Raw genomic sequence first — 22,294 nt, forward strand, 5'->3', positions numbered from 1 at the left:
TCAGCTGTTTGGGTGCCCAGTGTTTGCAAAACATTAGATTAGGGTGATTTTTCCCTTTGTTTAGGTTTCTTTCCCCCATGTGTGTTGTTTAATGGGTTGTTTCTTTTCCCCCTCCCTCTGTTTAAGATGCTGAGTGCAAAGTGGCACTGGCTCTTCAAACCAGGCAATTAATTAACACAATCAAGCTCTTCCCCGTGCTGCTGCCACCCTGTTCTGCTCCTTGTCCCCCACGTAAGAGGGATGCTGCTGTGAGGGTGGTTCTCAGCCCTGCTCCTGGAGATGCTGGGGAGGGACAGGATAAAGGGTACAGAGCTATCAGTGGTTCCTGTATGTGCCAGTAACCAGGCTGGGATGTGGAGCAGTAAATCCATGTGTGGATGGAGCTGTTCACTGAGCAGCAGAGTAATGAGGCTTGATTGCCTATGGAGCCATCTCAGGGACTTTGTTCCCCTGGAGCCTCTCTGGTCTGGAGGAAAATTCATGGTCGGCCCTGCAAATGTAGCACCACGAGTCTCCTTCCCTAGAGATTCCCAACACTTTCCAGGATGGAACAGCTTTGATGTGGTACCTTCCCTGCTGGGGAAAAGTGCAATGAAGAACTGCAGGGTCCATCAGAGGGTGCTGATCCCACCTTCACTGCTCTTTCACCAACTGCATTCCCAGCTCCATCCTTTGTGACAGCTCCTGAAGCACCTGGAAAACCTTTCCCTCTTCCACCCTGTTCTCAGCCAGAGCAGGCTGCTCTGGGTGCTGGGTTGTTCCTGGAGAAGAGGATGTGTTTCCAGCCCCTCTCTGGCGTTCACTTGTGGAGACAGGAGAGAGGTATAGTGACAGACTTTGAGCACCATCCTCCCTATTCCAGCCTTTGTGACGGCTGCTCTCATTGCTATTTTCCTTCTATTCTTTGGATTTGAGTTCCTAAAGGTGTCAGGACAAATGCCACACTCATCAGTGTGGCTCTGCCCAGGCAGGCAGGAGCAGTGAGAAAAGGCAAGAAAGGAAAAATAACCCTGTTTAGCAGGCAGCAGAGCAGGGTTTAGTGACAGCCTCAAGTCTTGATCTTTGTTAAACTGCTGTTTTGCTCAGAGACTGACAGGGAGCACCATGAAATACAGAGTGTTCAGCCTGTACCACTCTGGAGAGCTGTGCAGGTTGTGTGTGGCTCTGCTGTGATGTGCCTGGCAGGGAGCACATCTGAGGGGGGCACACTGAGCTCCCCTGCCCCAGGACCAGCTGCTCTGGGACAGCATCTCCCCTTTCAGCAGCTTCCCACGGTGAGCCCACTCCTGAGTTTCCTCCCCTCCATTTCTCTGCAGCCCCAAGTGGTTTTCTGCAATGCCTCATGGTTCATTTGGCCATCCTCAGGGAGAGCAGGATGGCAGAGCCATCCCCACCCTGCTTGTTGCCCTCTGAGCAGGGCAGCTCGTGCTGAGGTCTTGGAGTTGGAGCCGAGCTGGGTAGGGAAAACACAGACACTTAAAGGAGAGACAGAGAGAGAGGGGGGAAAGAGTGACGAGCACACGTGCTTTAAAAGAACACACTGCCTTTTTTTTCCTCTTCCTTTTCTTTTTTTCTGAAAGCAGCTGTGCCTTTTTCCAGCACTTTTAACTGGTTGCCAGGGAAACAGAGCAAGGGAGAGTGGAAAGGTTAGATGGATATTGGACGAGGCTAATGCACTTGTTTCAACCAAGAATTGACAGGTGCTTAGGACACCGAAGGTCCTGATAACTCCTCATTTGTACAGCTCCTTTGCAGAGCCTGGAGTACCTCCCTACCACCGTTAATTGTGTTTTAATCATTTGCAAATTATCATCCATCTCCATCAGGGGATCTCTAATGGTGGCTTTATGGAGCGCGTCCGCATGTTCCTCAGCCCTTCTGGGATACTGGGCATGAAATATTGGGCACCTCGTTGGGATGGGTGGTCTGGCTTGGAGGGAGGGAGGGAGTTTGACTCCAGCAGAGGTCCGGGTGGAAAAGGTGGGAATTGCAGCTGGGTGACCCAAACTGCTGGGAAAAGCACTGGGGGGAAGCCATGTGTTTGTGACTGACTGGTTTTCCCAGAAAAGAGGCTGGCATGGGAGAGGTGGTGATACACAAGTCCAGTGAGTGAATCTCTTTGTCCACAGGGTCGTCCCCAGCCCTGGTTCTGGTGTTGGCAGGATTCTTGGCATCTCCTTGCTCTCCAGCATCTCCCATCCAGCCCCACAGGGCTGCTGGAGCACACAGTCCTGAGCTGTTTGCAGCTCCACTTGGCTTTTTCACCTTCCTCTGGGTTAAAAACCAAAGACAAATGCCTCACTATGGATTTTTGTCACCATTGTGATGCTCAGAGGGCTTTTTCCCTCTGCTTCTGCTTTATGTTTTGTTTTTGTTTTGCGTCTGTCTTGTCTAAAATAGCAGCTCCATCTAAGGAATAACCAAGGGGCCTGAAATTTGGCTGTTCAGGATGAGCGTCACATCTGGTCTGTGCAAAACACAGCAAGTGAGAAATGGCTAAAGTCGTGAAGCTCAGGCTCTGGAGAGGCAGGGGTGGCTGCTGAGGCTCTTAGTGCATTTGGGGCTTGTAGTGTTTTCCTGGGGAGGGCAGAAGGCAGTGATTATAAACACAATCTAAACCTCACTTCTGTCTGTGTGTGGGAAGGTAGAAGGAGTGATGGGGTGATGCTGAGGGCTGGGGGATCCCAACTCTGTGTCTGGTACCCTAAGCCTCATCCTGCAGCTCTGCAGGGCTCCCTCCTCTCTGGGGTGACCTCAGGGGACTCTGTCTGATCCTGTCCACCCCTCCAAAGTGCCTGGCTGAGTCCTCCCAGGCCAGCTCACAGCCATGGAAGATGGGAATCCATCTTTTTCTGAGCTGGGGAGGGAACTCGATGTAGTCCTTGCCCAGGGCTGCAAACAGAACTGCTCACTGCTCCTTCTTGTCAGCAGCTTCCCAAGCCTGCTGCCTCTCCATCACTGCTGAGTGATGGGTACCAGGCTAGCACAGAGATGCACAGCACTCATATCCCTATTATGACATTGTCAGTGTCACAGCTGAGCATGAGGAACTCAGAAAATGTCACTTCAGGTATTAGAAAATGACTGCTTTTGCCACACTGTGGTTCCTGGTCCAAAGTGCTTTTCCTCTCATCAGTTCCAGCTGGAGGGGCCTCTGCTTTTGACAAAGGTATCTCTGCTCTGAGGTTTTTAGTGAAAAGTGTGATTTTAGTTGTGGTGCAAGGAGCCAGGCTGACAGCCCTGGGCCATTCAGACACTCCAGCTATGGCACAGATGCTGAATGAGTTCCACATCTCCTTCATGCAGGGCATTCCTCTCCCCAGCTTCCCTTTTCTCCCTCTTCTCCAGACCACTGGTGGCACACTGCCCTGTCAGGTCTTTCAGCTACTCTGGAGGGGACTGTGTTAGTGACAAGAGAAGAGCTCAGTCCTAATCACCAGCTCCATCAGGGGAGATATTTAAACATCCAACACATAAATGCAACTGCTTTTCCCATCCCTTCCCAGCAGTACATGGAATTGTGACCACTACAGGCTGCTGTGGGGCTACCTTGTACCCAGGTGGGCTCCAGAATGGGTGTGCAGAGACCTGAGCAGCTCGAGTGGCTCAAGTCTGTCTCAGTTGTGTGATCTTATCCCTTTGACAGCAGGAGTGGCTCAGGCCACTCTCAGCAGTGCCCAGGGTGTCAGGGTAATGGTCTCCCCAGCAAGCTGGCATTATACTGCCTGAAAGAGAGATCAGGAATAGGAAAGGGAGTGGAAGAAGAGAAATGATTTATGAGGCTTCGCTTGGCCAAGCAGGGCATTCTCAGCATATTCCAAAATAATTTAGCATCATCTATTGTGCCTGCAGCGGGAGCTTGTTGCGGAAAACGAAAGAGAGCAAAAAAATCCGCCACATAAAGGAGGCAGAAAGCCCCTTGATGGGATGGTTAGAGCTTGAAGTTTCTTTTTTCCTGAGGGCTGCTGTCTCCTCTCCCCAGCTCTCTCTGTAAATCAAACTGCCAGTGTCGGATCGGCGGCTCCGTCTTTCCTGCAGCCGCTTCCCCGAGGCCTCCCCGCGCTCCGAGGGGACGTAATCACCACCTAGAACAGCTTGAAGGACACGAGCGCGGGAGCCGAGAGGACGATTTGTAGTGAATAATTTAGTGGATGAATTTAAAGCTTTTGTTCTCGTCGCAAATTACCTGCGAACTGTACGGGAAGGTTTTGATCATACAAATTCATTTTACATCGCCTCTCTCTGCCAACAGACCCACCTACCCGCTTCGCTGGGGTTTGAACCAATGCATTTTTGCCTGCACATTGGTGTGTTTTGGGGGTGGGCTGGACCTTTAATTAACCCATCATTTGGTGCCTGTGGTTTTAATTACCAGCATAGGATTGCCTGTCTGAGTTGTGTTGGAGATTGGAGAGTGATGTTTGTAAATAGGAATAATTTGTGAAGTTTGTGTACTGTGGGGTGGTTGCACTGCCTTCAAAGTGTTTTGCTTTTAGGTGAAATGAGATGAGGTGGGAAAAGATTAGATGGGATACTGGGGAAGAATTTCTCCCTGTGAGGATTGGGATGGCCTGACACAGGGTGCTCAGAGAAGCTGTGACTGCCTCTGGCTCCCTGAAAGTGTCCAAAGCCAGGTTGGACAGGGCTTGGAGCAACCTGATCTAGTGAAAGATGTCCCTGCCCATGGAGTGGAGTTGGAATCTTTAAATCCCTTCCAACACAAATTATTCTATGATTCCCTCTCCTCAGCATCTTTTTCACACCTTTGCGAGACTTTTCCCTGTCTTTGTGCTTGGTGTGGACAGTTGGATCTAAAGCTCTCAACTTCCCCTCTGCTCACTGCCGAGTTTGTTTGGGGCTAGGGAATTCAGCAAAGCGCATGTGAAGGAGGCTGCAGCCTGCCCAGAGACAGCCATGTGAAATGAAGTTGTATCACTCTCCGAGATCAAATTATCCTTCTCAGCTTTCGGGGAGAGGACTCCGGCAGCCCCATGCGAGAGCTCACTGCCTCCTCCTCAGCTCAGTTTATATCCTGGTCCCCCGGCAGACTGCAAATGCTCCCTCATCAGGGCCAGCTCTCTGTGCTAATGGCTCTCTATAAATAAGCCCCAGGAACAGCGACAGAGAACAATCATAAAAGGCAGGCGCATAAATTAAAGCCGATGTTATAATAAACTAGACAAGCCCTTCATCGAGGATTTTATGTTTCTCCTTGAGTCGGCAGCTTTGCAAGCAGAAAATGATTTCCGTGTGCCTTGGCCCAGTCCTCTGTCTCTCTGCTCCATAGGTGCACATGAGTGGGTGGCAGAAATAGCTGGCATCACCATATCCTTTTTTTTTTTTTTCATTCCGGGTATTAAAGCTGCAGGGATTTCTCAGAAGCAACTCTCAGCATGTACTTAGAGTAGCAATAAGACCATGGATGTACTGGTGGTGACTCTGGCCACTCCTTGTGGCTAGAAATTAAATGCAATGACTCTAGGTAGCTGGAGTTCCTGAGAGCTCAGCCCTGCACCTTCAGAGAAAGGTGGAAGCTGTTGCACCCGCTCCAGCGAGCTGCAGTCAGACCTCCTGGAGGGTGATGCTGGTGCACAAAACAGCAGCATCTTGGAATGTGTGCTACCTCTGAAAGGCTGCTCCTTCCCCTTTGCCCTGGAGCATCTCCCTGGTTGGAGGAGCACGCACTGGTGGCTGGCACGCAGGCTCCGTGCCGCGGCTCCGGAGCGCCTCGGGAGTGCTGGATGCACTGCACTGCAACTCCTGCCCAGTTCAGAGCTGTCTCTCCAAATCACATCCTGGATGACTGAAACTTGGCAGGGCGAGTGGGAGCGGCAGGCAGAGCTGCCTGCTCGCACAGTACAACTTCTCTGTACTGGAGTCTTCTGGGAGATGCAGCAAGTTGTGCCCTGGGCATGGAGTCGGTCAGGAAGGAGCCCATCTCCAGTTCTCTGACACACTGTGATGCTTCACAGGGGTCTTTGGCAAAGTTCATATCTTGGTCACCAGCTCAGTTCACTCCCAAGTCCTTTTTGGACACTTTTTATCTAAGCTGATTACCCGGCAAGTGAAGTGCAAACTGCTGCTCCAGGCTCTGAGCTTTCTTTCATCCTGTCCACCCATCCTCTGTGGTCTGTGCAGTGAAATCCAGAGTCAGATGGATGTGTGCTGACAGGGAGGTGTCACCCTGTGCCTCTTGCAGGAGACTATGTGGAGAAGGAGGAGAATTCCAGACATCCATCTCTTCATTTGAGGTTCAGAACAATTTGCAGGCACATTTTCAGCTCTGATTTGGATGTATGCCCAACCACATGTCCAGCTCTGTGCAAGGAGTTCCCCCCTTGCTGTGCAGAGTTATATCCAACTGGGGAAGCTCAGACACATCCCCTGGGTGCTCAACCAGCGTCTTCCTCTGGAAGTTTGATGGAGTTGCAGCACATCTCGTGCTGGTGTGGGAAGGTGACAGCCAGGCAGATTATGTACATGGTGGGGTGGAATGAATAGATGGAGAAGGAGAGGAGGCAGAAAAAGAGGGATGGAGAGAGACGCTGAGCTGTAGGCTCTGGTTTCTGCTCTGTGCTCCCCTGCACGCTCTGGCCTGAGCTCCCCCTCGTGTTCAGCCGCACATATTTCTCCATGGCTCTCCTGACTCTCCTCTCCTAGTTACTGCAGGGATGTTCCATCTTTCCGGCCACGTTTTCATTGGAGAAGCTGGAGCCCCACTGGGCAGTCCACTGTCTGTTGGCTTAATTTCCCCACAGCCAGGGCATCCCTCTTCTTCCCAGTGTGACTGCAGCACCTCCAGCCTTTCTGAATATTCAGCCCAGAGCCAGATGCTCAGACAAGCTGCATCAAGAGCCAGAGATCCATAGCTTTGATTGTGCAAGGAGAGATGTGTGCCACAGACATACCCTGGAGTGTCTCGCTGGGTTCCCTCGAGGGAGAGAGGAGCCGTGCTGTGCCAGTGCAGCATCAGTTCCCTCCAGAGGCTGCCAGGCACTCCCTGCCACTGCCGCCGCTCATCAGCCCCTCGCTGGTCTCACACAGGGTCGTTTTCTGCTCCATTTCCTCCCCCAGCCTCCGGATTCCCCCTCTAAGCTCTCTGTTTGCTTCTTCATCATCCCGGCTGGGATAGAATATGACTGCAGCCACAAAGAGCTGAGATCGCAGCTGCCCTCGGGGCTTGTTTGCCCACATCACCTGTCGGATCAGGAGCCTGCGTGTCCTTGGAAAAATATGTATTTCAGGCCGCCGGGGTGCTAATTTGCAAGGCCCATTACTCAAACGAAACATTAAAATGGCCGTCCATAAAGCAGAGCTTTTATCCGTGCCTCCCCCTCGGTCTGTGCTCCCCGCACCAGGTATAGGCTTCCTGTCAAGCCCGAGAGCCAAAAGCAAAGATTTATCGGAAGGTTCCTTGACTCCGACCTGCATTTTAATTATGTCGCCGCCAGCCTGTGCCGAGAATAAACTCGGTGGCTATTGTGTTACCCTCGCTTCTCGTCTCCGGATGAATGCACCGGGAGAGACGCGGGTTTGCGGTGTCCCCACTGGGGACCCTCTGGTATTCCCAGGTCCTTTCCTCCCTGCTCGCCTGCACGGATCAGCAGAGTGGCTGCCTGGTGCTGAAACACTGATCCGCATGTGAGGCTGGGAGGGAAGGATGCAGGGGATGAGTCCTATGCATCGCTGTGCCTCAGTTTCCCTTCATGTAGGAGCTCTGTCCAGCCTCCCCCAAACCACTGCATGTGCAGGGAGCATGAGAGCTGGTCCTGCCACAGCCCCTCAGTGCTGCCGGGGCAGGAGGCACAGAACAGGGCTTGGAGCAGTGCCGGAGCCCAAATTGCTTTTTGGAGAGCTCAATTTCATGCTGGGAGCAGAGCTGTGGCACCGCAGGGAATTGAGGAGCCACGCTTGTCAGGGAGGAGATGCGCTGAACTTCAGAGCTGGCTTGTTTATTTTGCCTGTGTATTTATGAGCGGGGGTGTGTATAAATATTGCTCGTCCGTGCCAGACGATGCTGGTGTCGTGTTTCGTGAGGGTGCAAAGCTTGACCTGGCACTTCCCGGTGGGAATGATGAATATTTATTAGTGAGGCAATGGGTGGGAACGGCTCCCTTGCTCGCTGGCCTGGCAGACACTGGCTCAGCAGAACAGGGGTCATTACTATTATTATTATTATTATTATTATTATTATTATTATTATTATTATTATTATTAAAATAAAAGCGGCCACCACTGCATCTCCTATGCTGACTTCATGAAGGAGCCAACTTCTCCTGGGGTAGGAGAGAGATTCATGAGAGGATTCTCTTGGGAAGCTCCTGGCTGCATAGGGACTGACTCTGCAAACTCTGGGTGCCAGAGTCCATCCCCTGCCTCAGTTTCCCTATGGATAGCAGTGACATATTGAAGTGACGTAAGTCTCAGCCTGGCAGGGAGTGTGAAATGCTCCCTTCATTAATAAGCACAAAGTGCTTTGATATTTTTAGATGGAAGTGCCACGTATTGATATAATATTACTGTACCTCGTTTGACTTCTTTTTCGATTGCAAGCCCCCTCTTGATCCCGTTACCTGCAGTAACAGTTATCTGGCTATATTTTATCATCTGAATATTTCAATTAAATTACTTTAAGGGAAAAAAAAAAGCAGCAGCCTAAGCTGAAGTTGGAAATGATCACTGTATCACTCCAACTTCCCTCCATTCCCAGAAGGTTAATTGAAAGGCAGCCATCTTGGTGACGTTTAGACAAATGAGGATAATTATGTGTTCTCCAGCTCTTTGAGAGGTTAATTGCTTAGATGTACGAAGACTTGAAGAACAAAGAAGGAATAAATCAGAAGCAGGACTATGATCTGATAATGTAATTTGGGATATTCACGTGCAACTCAAACAAATAAACCCCCTAATTGCATGCAGTTGTTCGGCCCCTGGGGTTACTGAGATCAGGCTCCTGATGCTCAGGGATGCTCAGAGAGGGGGTACCAGCAGGAAAGGTCTTCATCTGTCTGGTGCCCAGGAGCGTCTGTTGTCATCTCACACTGATGACAACTTCTTTATCTAGCACTGGAGATGACTTGCTCATCTTCACGGAGCTGTCACCTGGCTCCTTAGTGCCTGAAGCATCCAACCCTCATCCCAGCAGAGCAGTGGTGGGTGGAAATCAGATGGGTCAGGGAGGCGTGGGAGCAGCGAGCAAAGGATTTCCTCTGGTGGGTTATTTTATTTTGCCTAATTGCTGGTGAAATTCCTGTAAATTGGCAATTATAATCCTGAGCTGATGGCTCACCCAGGTCGTTTTCAGATCTCGTATTTGGCAGGAGAGCTTTATGGTGTTCGCTGCGAAATACAGCTTCACTCTCCAGCGGCAGAATTCCCCTCTTTTTTGAGGTTATTAATTCCGTCTGCAAGGATTTTGCACCTAAATCTTGTGGCAGCACAATTGTGAAGGTACCTGATTTTTCCCTTTTAATTCATGTTGGTGGACCAGTCTGGTTTGTCCATCTGTCACCCCATTCATCCCCTTGGGCTGGGATACTGGCAGGCACTGGGAGTGACTTCAGGTGTGCTGGTTTTGCATTGAAGCCAACCCACAGAGTGATTTTTCTAAGAGGGATGTGGATGGAGTGAGTTGATTTGCCCCTCAGCTTTCCCTGCCCGCTGGCACTGCAGTGAATGGCATGGTGTGGAGCTGAGACCTTGGGATGTTGGAGCTTTTATGGAAGTCTCAGGGTTGTTTGGAATACCAGGCTGTCCAGCCTGGATCAAACACTGCTTCATTTTCCAGCCATGAGGATAAGGAAAACAGTGCTTTTTTTCTTCACTGAAAGCTTGAGGGTAAAACATCTTCATCCAGCATCCCTTTCCCTCTCCGTTCTGTCTCTGGGGAAGTTGGAATTGATTTCAAATGAGCAAATGCCTCCCCACCCCTAACATGTGAGGAGCCCTGAGCCTCGGCCTCTGAAACACCGGCGAGAGGTTTTTCCATCAATCTGTCTGGAATTGCAGTTTAATTCCCTGCGTTTGCTCCCGTATTGTGCATTAAGATACAGCGAGTTTATCCAGCAGTCCAGCTGTTTTGAAGATAATTACTACAGAACTCAACCTGATGTAAAATAATCCTCCTGGGCAAGCAGCCAAGAGCTTGAGACTTATCCTCCAAAGACTGAAACCTCTCCATTACCCTTAAGAGCCACAGAGATAGTGGTGGGCATCTCATGACAAATATATTTTTGGTGGTAATCAACAGCAGGATGTGAGAAGAGGTTTGGGGAGGGTGGTGTGGCCAGATAGACCCACCAAGAGCGTGAGGCCCATATGTGACATGGATGGCTTTCCTATTATTATTTCCTATTATTATTTCCTATTTCCTACATCCTTTTGTTTCTTTCAGGAGTCCCTTTTGTGGTGACAATGCCACCCCCTTGTCCTGCACTGGGGTGGCTTCAGACCAATTTCCCCTCCTTGCAATGCAGGGATAAGTGTCCAATGGTTTTGCTCCAGCTTGTTTTGCTCCATCTCCTCTCATGGATATGCCTTACTCCAAATTTTAATCAGCCTGCCAGCATCCTTTATTCTTTTGCAACTGTGGGATGCTGCCAGAGCCACGGCCACATCCTCCTGGGTTGAAAGTGTCCCCCTTACCCAGCTGAGATGGAGACAGTCACCAGTCCCATCAGGATGGCTGAATCAGAGCAGTCAGAGCCTCATGTTGCCACACGCTAATTACCACCACTTAACTGCATGTCCAGCTGTGACAGCCAAAGTTATTCCTCTCTCTCCCTGCCTGGGTAGATGAATAAAAAAAACTGGCAAAAAAAAAAAAGCAATAGCAAGGAAAAAATCCAACCCTACAATTCCAGCGCAGGCGTGGAGAGCTTGAGGTTCTCAACTGCTCAGCTCTGCTAGCAATAAACTCAGTGTTTTCTTTGCTTCTTTTGATTGAAGAACACTGGAAATCAGCCAGTTGCAGGTGCTGCATTGTGTGAGATTAGCACTGATTTAGGCAGGTGCAGGCACTGATTGAGCAGGGGGCTCTGCCCCTGCATGGAGCAGGGGAATATCCAGGATATGTTCCTTAATCAGCACCTTGAAGGGTGCTGATGGCATTGGTGGTCTCTCTCTTTGGGTTTTTCCCTGCCTGGATGTAGGGCAGGGCTTGGTCTAGGGACAGGGGAATTTGGCTTTCCTGGTGAGAAAACAGCTGTCTGCCCATGATCCAGGTACTGATGCCTTGATGGTAAATGCTGCTGGATTGTGACTGTATTTTTGGAGAGGAGCTGGGAAGATGTCCCAGACTTCCTTTAACCACAGGATAACCAAGTGACCACAGAGAAGTTAGAAATCCATGCCTGTGTTAGGGAGAAAGTGCAATCATTTAGGTACATTTTGGACAAGAAATGATGCTTCTCTATACTTCTTCCAATTTCTGTGGTTTTCCTGGTGTGGCTGCCCCTGCTTGGTGCCTTCATTTTCATCTCTGTCTTTGGGAGATGAGGTGTGGCCGCCAGCATCGGCTGGCTCTGATGGAAGCATTTACGTGCTACCTGCTCTATAAACATTCCCATTGATCTACTCTATCCAAAGGCCTTCTGCTTTTTTTCTTTTGCTGCCACCTCATATTTCCTTATGAAGATTTCTCCTGAGCTAATAACAGTTGTCGGCTGTTGGGATGTAGGCTAATGCCTTCTGACCTTCCCTAATCACACAGAGGGGATCATCCTGGCACGTGGACATGGATATTGATGCACTGTTGTGTCAGAAACAAGGTGGGAGCTGGGAGAAGTGTACCTGAGCCCTGGCCTCATCCAGCCCCCCTTCTCCTTGCCATTGATGTTGTCAGGGTGAGGTGTGTCCCCAGAAGCTGTGAGTAAAAGCAATGAGGAGTGAAAGAAGGGCTTTACAAACTGCAGGGAAAGCCTGGCTCACTTTAACAGAGCTGACTGTTTCTGGATTTGCTCGATGTGGAGCATTAATTCAGAAAATCCCATGAATGGCTTTGGGGAGAAGAAGTGATCCATCAGTGGGGGCACCGTGCAGCAGCTCACCTCAGTGGGCATCCCTTCTCTTTTCAAACTATGGTTGCTTTTTAAGCCACCTGCAGCACAGCTCTGCCTGTGTCAGCTTTAGCATCACTCTGTGCCACCTGCAGTGGTACCCAGCTCCACCCTTTAGTCCAGGGGGCTCAGACCCCGCTCCCTGAATTAATGTCAGCTCAAGCTTAGCAGCGACCTGCCACCAGCCTTTGCATGCCCTGGGTTGTCACAGAGGCCAGCTAAAGCCTTGCAAATGCTGGGTGCAGAGCAGCCAGTGTCTCGTGTGACATGGACCCCTCAGGGACTGCGCCGTGAGCATTGTCTTGACTTCTGATGCCTCGCACAGACGGCTCCCGCCCTCCTCATCATCTTGTTATCATTCTAATGTCTGAGAGCTGCAGTCATGGACCAAAACACCATTAAACTATCTGAAATGGAGCAACTCGACAGCCTCTGCCCTCACAGCCTTATTATCTTTGCAGATGGATATTTTATATTTAGCAGTCGCTAATGTATCAATTTGGGCTTTGATTTTTCATGGGGAGCAGCTTCTATTCTGGTGCCTGCTGGTGGGCAAACTGCCACAGCAGGGGAACCGCCAGGGACAAACCCTCATTTGGAAAGCCCTGAGCTTCTGGAGAGTGCACAAGGGTCCCACAGCCCTTGGGGAGCTTCGAGTAGGGGGTTGTTGGCAGGGAACAGGTTTTCCAGTGGTCTGGAGTGTGTTTGAACAGCACTGGGCACACTTGGGGAATCAGAGCGGCAGCAGTGGGGCCAGGCAATTAATTAAACTTGCAGAGTGAGAGCCAGTTGTATGTGGCTTTGTGGGAGGCAGTGGCTGAGTCGTGTACGGAGCGGAAGGAGGAGTTTTATAGAGAAAAGGAGAGCTGTTTGGGCTGGCTGAGCTCTTGTACAACCCATGCTCATTGTTTGCCCACAGGGGGTGTGGGTGTGGTGGTGGATCAGGGCTTGCTGAATGGTTGCTGAAGGCTGGATGGGAAGTGGTAGTGCTGGGTCACACCATGTGGTGCATCCCTCTGTCCTTGGGGTGCTGGGAGGGCGTGGGGATGGCATGGAGATGTGCCCCCTGTCCTTGGGGTGCTGGAGTGGAGTGAAGCTCTGCCCTCTGTCCTTGGGGTGCTGGGATAGTGAGGGGATGGCATGGAGCTGTGCCCTCTGTCCTTGGGGTGCTGGGATAGTGAGGGGATGGCATGGAGCTGGGCACTCCATATCCAGTGACCAGGATGGATGGGAGAGAGGAGAGAAGAGACACTGCAGGTGCCTCAGAGAGGAGACAGAGTACCAGTGGACAGGACCATGACAAAAGACAAAGTGCCTCGTGCCCTCCAACCCCAGAATAAACAGCATGGAAGGCAGTGATGGAAGCTCAGGTGGCACAGTCCTGCCCTCGGGGGCTGCCGTGCGAGTCCCGCCGTCACATGGCGCAGATGGCATTGTCCCTGCAGATAATGTGGTGAGTTGCATTGTAGGGAGAGGATTAGTGAAGCTGCTATGTTTTGATGGCCTGCTTCTCATTTGCATCTTGAATGAAGTGGGAGCACAGCCAGGTTCTGTTCTTTTGTGTTTACTTCTGAGGAAATGTGTTTATTTCCGATGATTACAAATAAATCTCCTCTGCCTTTGCTCCAGCTCCCAGGATAAAAAGCATCCTGTGCCCCTTAACTGTGTAGCTGGGGCGAATATTGGAAGTGCAGGAGAAATCCCATTAGGAGTGTCTGGCAAATGTAATTAAAAATTCTTCCCAAAGACAAGGGTGTTTGTTTTGCCCCTGTGACAAGTATTTTTGGTTGGAGGCTTCCCTGGGTGAAGCATCACCTGGTTGCTGTTGAGGGGCTTCACTCCAGATCTGGGTGAGCTATTTTAGCTGCTGAAAACTGGGTCATCTGGCAAGTTTGCAACTGGTTTTGGCATCTCCATTTGTCATCGTGACGAGACATGTTACCTACAGGAGAGAGAAGCAGTTTGGGGTTGAAGGGCCATAGAGGAGTTTAAAAGTAGAGCACTGTTAGTTTGAGCAAGGAAACAAGAGAGGTTTGAATCCTAGAATCACCAAATATCCTTGGCTGTAAGGGACACACAAGGATCATCAAGTTCATGTCCTGCTTTGCAATGGACAACCCCAAAAAATTCCACCATGTGTCCAAACAGGTTTGGACAACAAATTTGGGTTGATCCATCCCCCCGGCCTCTTGGCATACACAGAGACCGGTGATCTCGGCTCTTCAGGTACAAACATGTCCCCTGGATTTCTTAGGATGTGCATCAAGGTTTGGGGCTCTGTGCATCCCTTTCCTCAGAATATTTTGTACCCATGGAGAGGGTTTTGCAAGACATCCTGTATGCTTCCAACTCTGTGTCCTGTTTATCCCTCCAAATTACTGCCAGAAAACTTGTGCTGACCCTGACAGGGTCATTTCACCATGGTAGAGGTATTAAGGGCAGTTCCAGGCTTCTCCCTCATGTTCAGCCAGTCAGCAGTGCAAGAAAGGCTGTGACATGGCCAGAGAAGGCAGGAGATGAAGGTGGAGGGTGTTGCAGCTCAACCCAGATGTAGGAGAGACACTGTCAGTGTCATTGATGGGGCTGGGAAGGAGCCTGCTGTGGGAGCCATGAGGGGTCTCTCCTAATAGGTGCAGGAAGAGAGAGACAGGCACTGTGTGCCATTGAACACAAAGAGCATGTCAGTGGAGCTATCTGTATTGTTGACAGTAAGTGAAATAATTCCACAGCAAACTTGAAAATTAGCATTTTAGAATGAGGAATGGGGGCAATTAGAGGGGAAGCAGCACAGCACCGGTGCCCCCAGCTCCCACCCTCATGCATCTTCTCACGCTGCCGCGTTCAGGTTCATCGCCCTCATCTCTGGTGGAGCACTGGGATCCCTACAGCAGCTCTTGTTCTCCTGCAGAGTCACAGGATCAATGTGGATCTCAGGAGATGAAGCCACATGTATCATTGTGAACACTGTGGGGGACGGGGCTCCAGCAAAGCCTGGCATCCAAAGCTCCCCAGCTCCTCTGGAGGAGAGCAGCAGTGGTTGGAGGCAGCTGAAGGGTTACAGATGGTGGAAAGTCTCTGTTCAAAGGCAAGGAGGGTGTAAGTGGGATGCAGAGATAGAGGAGAGGATGGGATGGGTCACGTTGCACAGAGAAGGGATGTGTGGGGGAGGTGGGATGCAGTGTAAGCTGAGGGCTGCTGATATCATTCCCGAGATATTCCCCCTGCCTTGCTGATGTGCTTTCTCCAGGTGAACTGCAGAGCCAGGATAAGTTTATTTCCCTCCCATGTGACAGAAGCTTTATTGTCTTTTGTCCCTTCTGGACTCGTAAGGCAGTTTCTGGAGATGGATATGGTGCCTTCAGGAAACTGTTAATGGGGGTTTGTCTTTGGTTTTAATTAGATCCCTTCAAGGGAAAACCTCCTGGCCTGCTTTATTATCCAGCTTTGTCAGAGCTTGTCTGCTTTATCTAAACACTTTGCAGAAGTCTCTTTACCTGTTTGCTTACTGGAGACATTATCATAATCCTGGTCAATTGGAAATGGGGGGCAAAGACGCTCAGCAGACAAGCGAGTGCCGTCAGCTTAGCAGCTAATGGAGATCACTTTCCCAGACAGGTAAAGAAGCAGATGAGTGCTCCTTGTGCCAGGGTATCTGTCAGCATTTTCTGTGTAGTGCCAATTGCCTGGGCACGAAATCTGGTGGTGGGAAGGTGAGGTTAGCTGAGAAGGTGCCTCCAGGAATGCTGTGTGCTCTGTGCCAGCTGATGGATGGTGCTTTTCTGCTGGTGTTGGCTCTGACACAATCCCAGGTGGTGCAGGAGGGTTGATTTTTTTAAAGAGAGTGGTTTATCTGGTTGTCTGTAGCTGCAGGGACAGTCTGAACTCCTGTGGAGAGGAGCATGATGCTGCACAAAGCCAAAGGGACTTGGTCCTAAATTAGCTATTTAGTGGCAGTGACTGAAGAGTGGGCTGGAGGGATGGGAAGGAGGAGCCTTTGCCTCCTTGCTCTTGGCGTGGGTTTGTTACAGAGGTCTCCATGTTGTTGCTACATGCTCGTTCCAAGTAGTTTTGAGGCAGTACCAGTCACCAGCACCACGGACAAGGGATGGTGATGCTGTCCTTGCCTTCCTCCAGTGTGTCCACCTGGGGCATCCTGGGGTGCTTGTGCAGGTGCAGCTCTGAGATGTAAATATGAGCTGTAAATGCAGAATAAACCACACCCCAATTCTCAGGTGTCCTGGACCAGCCCCAGATCTTTTCAGGAAGCACATCCCACATGCACCAGCCAAAGCTGGGCGGCAACAGTCGAGCGTACTCAGCGCCAGCACGAGTGTCTCATCGCTGTCACTTCAAACCCGAGTCCTTGTGCTTCACCCCTAATGAGGGGACCCGAGAGTACCTCGCAGGGCTGTAGTCTGGATATTTATATGAGCGCAGACATGCAAGTTGTCTGTTTTACATATTGCTGCCCTGATTTTTCAGTGCACGCAATGAATAATTTACAGAAGCCGTGTGTAAGTATCTCTTTATTATTCATTATAATGAAGTGAGACAGCAGTAATAGTCCACTAGACTGGAATCCCCCAGGGCCGAACTTAACTCGGCTGTGCTTAGCTCTCCCCCAGTTAATTTGAAGGAAGAGAGGGCTCGGCTTCCCGACAAGGACAATGCTGTCTGCCGGCACGAGGCTGCCTTGGTCCAGCAGAGCCGGGCTGGCGCCGGGGCATGTCTGACACCGGCAGGCTCCCCTCGTGCCGGTGGTGCCGTGGCAGGTGTGGAGGACCATCCGTCTTTCCCGGCGTCCGTACGTGATGTGGCTGGCAGAGACGTACAGCTCCTGCAAGGGGAAAATTACTTGTTTGCAGCAGAATATATGGCTCGTTCCTCTGAACCGAGCACCCGGGGGGACCCTCAAACATGCCAAGTATCGCCCCTTCCCTGCGCCCGATTAATAATCTCGATCGAGGTGACGCTCTGCAATCTCAGCAAGGGAGGCATATAACAACCCCGGAGCCTGGGCAGGAGAGGCACTGCAGTGGGGACGAGGATGGGAACAGCCTCCCAGCCCCTCTGAATTTACAGGCATGTGGAGAGGGACTCGCATGAGTTTCTTGATTGACTGTAGGTGCCTTTTCCTATGATCTTGGCTGCACAAAGCTGTGGCAGGTCTGCCACTGCCTGCACTAGCTCACATCTAGTTTGATTTTCCCATTTTCTTTCATGCCAAGAGAAAGCTTCCCTAGCCTGGTCCTCAGGTGGCCAAGGTGAAGTTCCCAAGAGATGCTGGGCTCTTAATTTAACCAAATGCTCAGAGCTTTTGCTGCAGATACCATGGTGGCAGCAGAGATGGCCAGAAGTAAATAGATGGGGAAGAATCTATCGAAGAGCACGAAAAAGCCATGTTTTCCAGGAACATTTTAATTCCCTTCCCCCCCATCCCATTCTTTGCCAAGTGTAACTCAGCACTGTGGACCGGAGCTGCCGAGCTCCTGCACGTCTCAGAGCGGGGAGAGTGGGAGCCAGGCAGGAAATAAATAATGGAAATGACCGCGTTGTGTTTTCAAGGCACTTGTAGGATTTACAGCTGCTTATCCAAATGTTCCCTTCCTTTCCCTGTGTGCTGGCTTGGCTGTCTCTGGCTGTTTCTCTTCTTCCCCTCGCCTTGTGCATGTGCTGTGGCCCCTGTCCCCAGCAGTGGGGGTGTTTATCACCCCGGGGATGACTCGAGGGCTGTGCCGACAAGCTGAACTGTCAGCACATTTTACAGCTTCATCTGGAATTCTCAGTACACAGTGAAGGCAAGGGGGGCTGTGGAGGTGGGAGAGAAGGGGGATAGAGATGATTTGCCTGGCTTGCAGAGGTCAAACAATGGGAATTTTGTCTGTGGTTCCCCAGTTGTGCGTAAAAGAATAAGGGATGTTTTATTTCTGGCGAACCCACTGTTTATGTGAAATCTCACATGATGGGGAGATATGGAAGCAGGGAGCACAACCACAGCATGCAGCATCTCCATCCTGCTCCCATCCCTTTTTGGGACCTGGGGTGCTCTGTGTGTGTCCCGTTCCAGCTGTGTGACCCTCTGTGTGTCCCCTCCAGGTGTACTGTGGATGACCGGGTCACGCGGGTAGCGTGGCTGAACCGCAGCACCATCCTGTATGCCGGCAATGACAAGTGGTCTATAGACAACCGTGTGGTCATCCTGTCCAACACCAAGACCCAGTACAGCATCAAGATACACAATGTGGACATATACGATGAGGGCCCTTACACCTGCTCTGTGCAGACAGACAATCACCCCAAGACTTCACGTGTCCATCTCATCGTGCAAGGTAGGTCTGAACGTGCTTCATGCTCTTGCTGGATGGTTTGATCTGGAAGGCTGCCTGGGCTTGGGAAGGGTTTGGAGGCCCTCTTGGTAGTGGAGTTGGAGCCAGTATTAATTGCTTCAGAGATTGCATGGCATGAAAATAGTGGTGTGGGCAAGTGCCCACCATGCCAGGGAGGAGATGAATGTGCATTGTCTCAGCCCTGCTGTGTTGTGTAGTCATCACATGGGGCAGAGGACACCTGAGAACTGGCAATGGGACTGCTGAGCTCTTTATTCTCCCTTTGCCTTCTCCCCTGCTGTGAATTTGACCTATCTCCACTGCTTGGAACCATAATGTTCAGCTTGCTCCAACAGGGATTCAATAGTAAGGTGCTCAAGCACACATTCAAAGATGCTTCAGGAGAGCCAAAAGCTATGTGCTTCCAGGAGGAGGAGCAGATCCCAAAAGCACAAGGCTCCATGGGTTTGGGAGAGAGGTCATGGTCACTGTGGGCCATGAAGGGCTCTTGGCACAGGGCTTCATAGGCAAGTGTATTAATATGGCAGATGCTGTTGGGCTGCAAAACAATGTCCTGAGGCTCTTCTGATGGGGGGATCCAGGTGCTGGCAGATCAGAGGGGCCAGTAACACCCCGATGGGTGCTGCCTCTGGATTCTTGTGGCTTTGCATCAGCTACTGGCTTTTGTCCGGTCTCTAGATTAATTTTTCAGAGTTAGTGTTAGTTCAGGTTAGATAAAGATAATGAAAGTTTCCTAATCCTCTTAAAGAAGATTTATTTGGCTGAGTAGAAAGCTCTTGGAATACAATAAAGCGTGTATAAAACCAGGACCTAATCTTTCCTTTAATTTCAAACAGCTGATGGGTATTGATTTTGCAATGAGCAAATCTGAAAACTTTCTCAACCTCGACACGTCTCTGAGAAGACCCCAACAGAGTTATGTATGTATTTATGCACCCTTCTCATTGGCTAGAGGCAGGGGTTGATTGTGGTCACCTATCCAACAGGTTTTCCTGCCTGGTGGTTTTGGGAATGTGTTGGAAAGTCCTGGATTGTGTGCACCAGGCTGTGGTGAAGAAGGGGAGTGCTCACCTTGTGAGGAGGGGAGCAGAGATCCACTGGAAGCATCCCTCCATCCCCTTGTTCAGAGCTGTCCCTTTCCTCCTTTTTGAGTTGTGTGTGAGCTGTCCATCTGTGAGGTTTAATCTGTTTATCCTGTCTGCTCTCTAATCGTGCTAATCCATCCAGTCAACACCGGTGAAGTATCTGAGTGCTTCGCACCTAATGAAATCAGGTGAACTGGCAGTGATGCTCAGCACCCGCTGCTCTCACTCCTTTTTCAGGAGATGCAGGCACTTGCCAGGCATGGGCAGGTGGAGGTGAGAGAGAGTTTATGTCCAGGGTGATGATCTCATAGTGAGGCATTCCTGACTGTGCTGAGGAAAGTTTTTTTCCTGGTGTGAGCAAGTCCTGTTGAATTGCTCCCACTGCAGCGATGACTGTGGTTCTCAGCAGTGTCACTTCTGCACTGCTGGATGGAAGCATGAGAGGAACTGGGGGTGCAGGCACAGGTCAAGTGGTCCATGCTGAGCAGTGTCTGTACTTCCCTTTCAACATGTTAAGCTCAAACCACACAGTTTGCCCAGCTGAGAAAATCCATCTGTAGGAGCCTTTGATGGGGGTGATGAGAGAGGTAAATCCTCCTGTGCTCTATCCTGAGGAAGAGAAGTTTGTATGGAGATGCCATAAAGCCATCCAGTATCTGAAGGAGCCTACAAGGTAGTCCTGGCTCTTCATCAGGAATTGTAGTTAAGTGGATTCAAACTGAAAGAGGAAAGTTAGGTTTGATGTAAAGAAGAAATTCCTTCCTGTGAGGGTGGTGAGACCCTGGCATAGGTTTCCCAAAGAAGCTGTGGCTGTCCCTGGAACCCTGGGAGTGTTCAAGGTCAGGTTGCACAGGGTTTGGAGTAACCTGGGATAGTGGAACAAGATGATCTTTAAGATCATTCTAACCTATGTCGTTCTATCACAGAGCTCCACTGCAGTTCCTTGGTGGCTAAATTGTGCTTTCTGTGAGGGTGAATAGCACACAGTCCTTCGCTCAGCATTGAGAGGAAATAAATGATTTTCAAAGATGGATTTGGTCCTGGCTGTTACTGCAAGCAGACTACACGCTTTACAGGGATGGGAGCAAAGCCCTGTTTCTGGCCTCAAAATTGAGGTTTAGGTCTGTCCTCTGTTTGTTGCCCTCAGTGTGCCAGCAGGATAGCAAACAAGCAGTAATGACCAGTTAGCAACTATATTCAGGTCAATTAATTTCTATTTGTATTTTGCAAAACTATAAGTTGGCCGGAGAGAGTATTGATTCTTTGTGCCCATGTTGAATTGGGTTTTAATTGTGCTACTGAGGGGCCCAGCCTTCCCTCCCAGCAACCCAGCAATAAATCTGCCAGGGAATCGCCGTCAACAGTAAATGTGTCTCTTAGTAGCACTATTAATATGTCTCTTGCATTGGTTCATTGCAACAGCCGTTAACAGGGTTTATAAGAGCGTAGATGGCAGGAAGCCAGAGCGGTTTTTTTTGTCTCCCTTTTCCTCTTTTTGTCAGGAGCTGCCTCGTGATGAAAGGATGGATGCTTTCAGAGACATACGTGGTGCTTATGGCACGCTGGTGTGTTTGGGGAGAGTTTGGGATGCAGAGAGAACAGGCATTTAAGCTCATATAAGTAGAAAATGAGCCACTCTGTCCTCCTGTTGTCATAAAGGCTGGAGTGGAGCTGAAGTGGGGTAGACCTTGGTGAGCCCTCCTGCCTCTGGGGTGAGCATACAAAGGCCACCTCTCAAAAAGGAGGAGAGGGAAGAGCTCCTGGGAGGTGCAAGCTCACGAGGAGCGGCCAGGAGACCTCAATGTCATCATGCTGCAGGATGGTTTTTGGTGGGAGGAGTGTGATATGGCTTGGGCTGCTTTAGGGTGTACTTCAGTCCAAAGTGTGGAGCTCAGGATCAGTGTTTTGGTGGAGGCTGTGAGCTTGGGATCCCTTCTGGTGAAGATTTTGCTGGTGAACGTTGGTACTGGCCATCCCTACCTAACAGTGATTGTTAGTATTTCTCAGATGTCCTCTGATTCTGATTAATTTAGGGAACTCTTCCTTGCACTGCCTTAATCCTACTCACCATACTGAAGCTTCTCCCAGCTGATGGCATTGTTTCTTTTGTTTCTGGTTGGCACAATTAATTTCCTATCTTGGGGTTTGCTGCTTTCTTCACCCTGGGAACCAGGACAGGTTTGGAAGGGTCATGGCCTTTGTTTACAGGGTGTGGTTATGTGATAGTGTGTTATCCAAGTGCACTTAGGGATGCTGTCCTGGTCCTGTGTCTCACTTTCCACCTCTCAAAGCAGCACCAGTTCAGATGTAGCTTCTCTGTGAGTGTTTCAAAACCAAACTGAGTCTTTTATTTTTCCCTTGTGATAACAACTGGCTCCTTAAGGATCTCAGAGGGCCACCCTGACCTCCCCCAAGCCATCCCCATTGATATATTTTTCTCCAAAGGGAAAAGACTGGATGGAAAGTTGCAGCCAGACCCCTATCTCAGCCTTCCTTCCTCCCTAAAGAAGCAAAGGATGAGCAAGAGAGTGCAAACGGCCAAATGAAGGTGATGCAGGAGCAATGTGGCAGTGAATTCAAAGACAAAACAGCCCAGAGAAAATCTGGAAGGAATAGCAAAGCTTGGAGAAGGAAGCAATTAGGGGTGGGGGGGAAAAAACAAAAACAAAGGATGAGAAAAAAAGCGCAGAGAAACTAGAACAAAGGAAAGAGAGAAGGATATGTGCAGACACAGAAAAGCACCGGAGCATCAAAAGGGCAAGAGGCAGCAAAGGGGAGAAATAAAAGACTAATGAAGGAGTGAGGG

General features: G+C 50.2%; 1 protein-coding gene across 14 annotated transcripts in view; it reads left to right on the plus strand.

Annotated features, from left to right (window-relative positions):
• OPCML (opioid binding protein/cell adhesion molecule like) overlaps window positions 1–22,294 on the plus strand; it is a 337,395-nt gene that overhangs the window by 294,009 nt on the left and 21,092 nt on the right. For all 14 annotated transcript variants that reach the window (XR_013776827.1, XR_013776828.1, XR_013776829.1 and 11 more), the window contains one exon: window positions 18,153–18,385. Coding sequence is in view for 10 of the 14 variants with exons in the window: in XM_079326629.1 (XP_079182755.1) it covers window positions 18,153–18,385 (233 nt within the window). In the remaining 4 variants the exon portion in view is untranslated. The remainder of the gene's footprint in view (window positions 1–18,152; window positions 18,386–22,294) is intronic.

This window comes from Erithacus rubecula (assembly GCF_903797595.1).
Source record: "Erithacus rubecula genome assembly, chromosome: 25".
NCBI classification, from domain to species: domain Eukaryota; kingdom Metazoa; phylum Chordata; class Aves; order Passeriformes; family Muscicapidae; genus Erithacus; species Erithacus rubecula.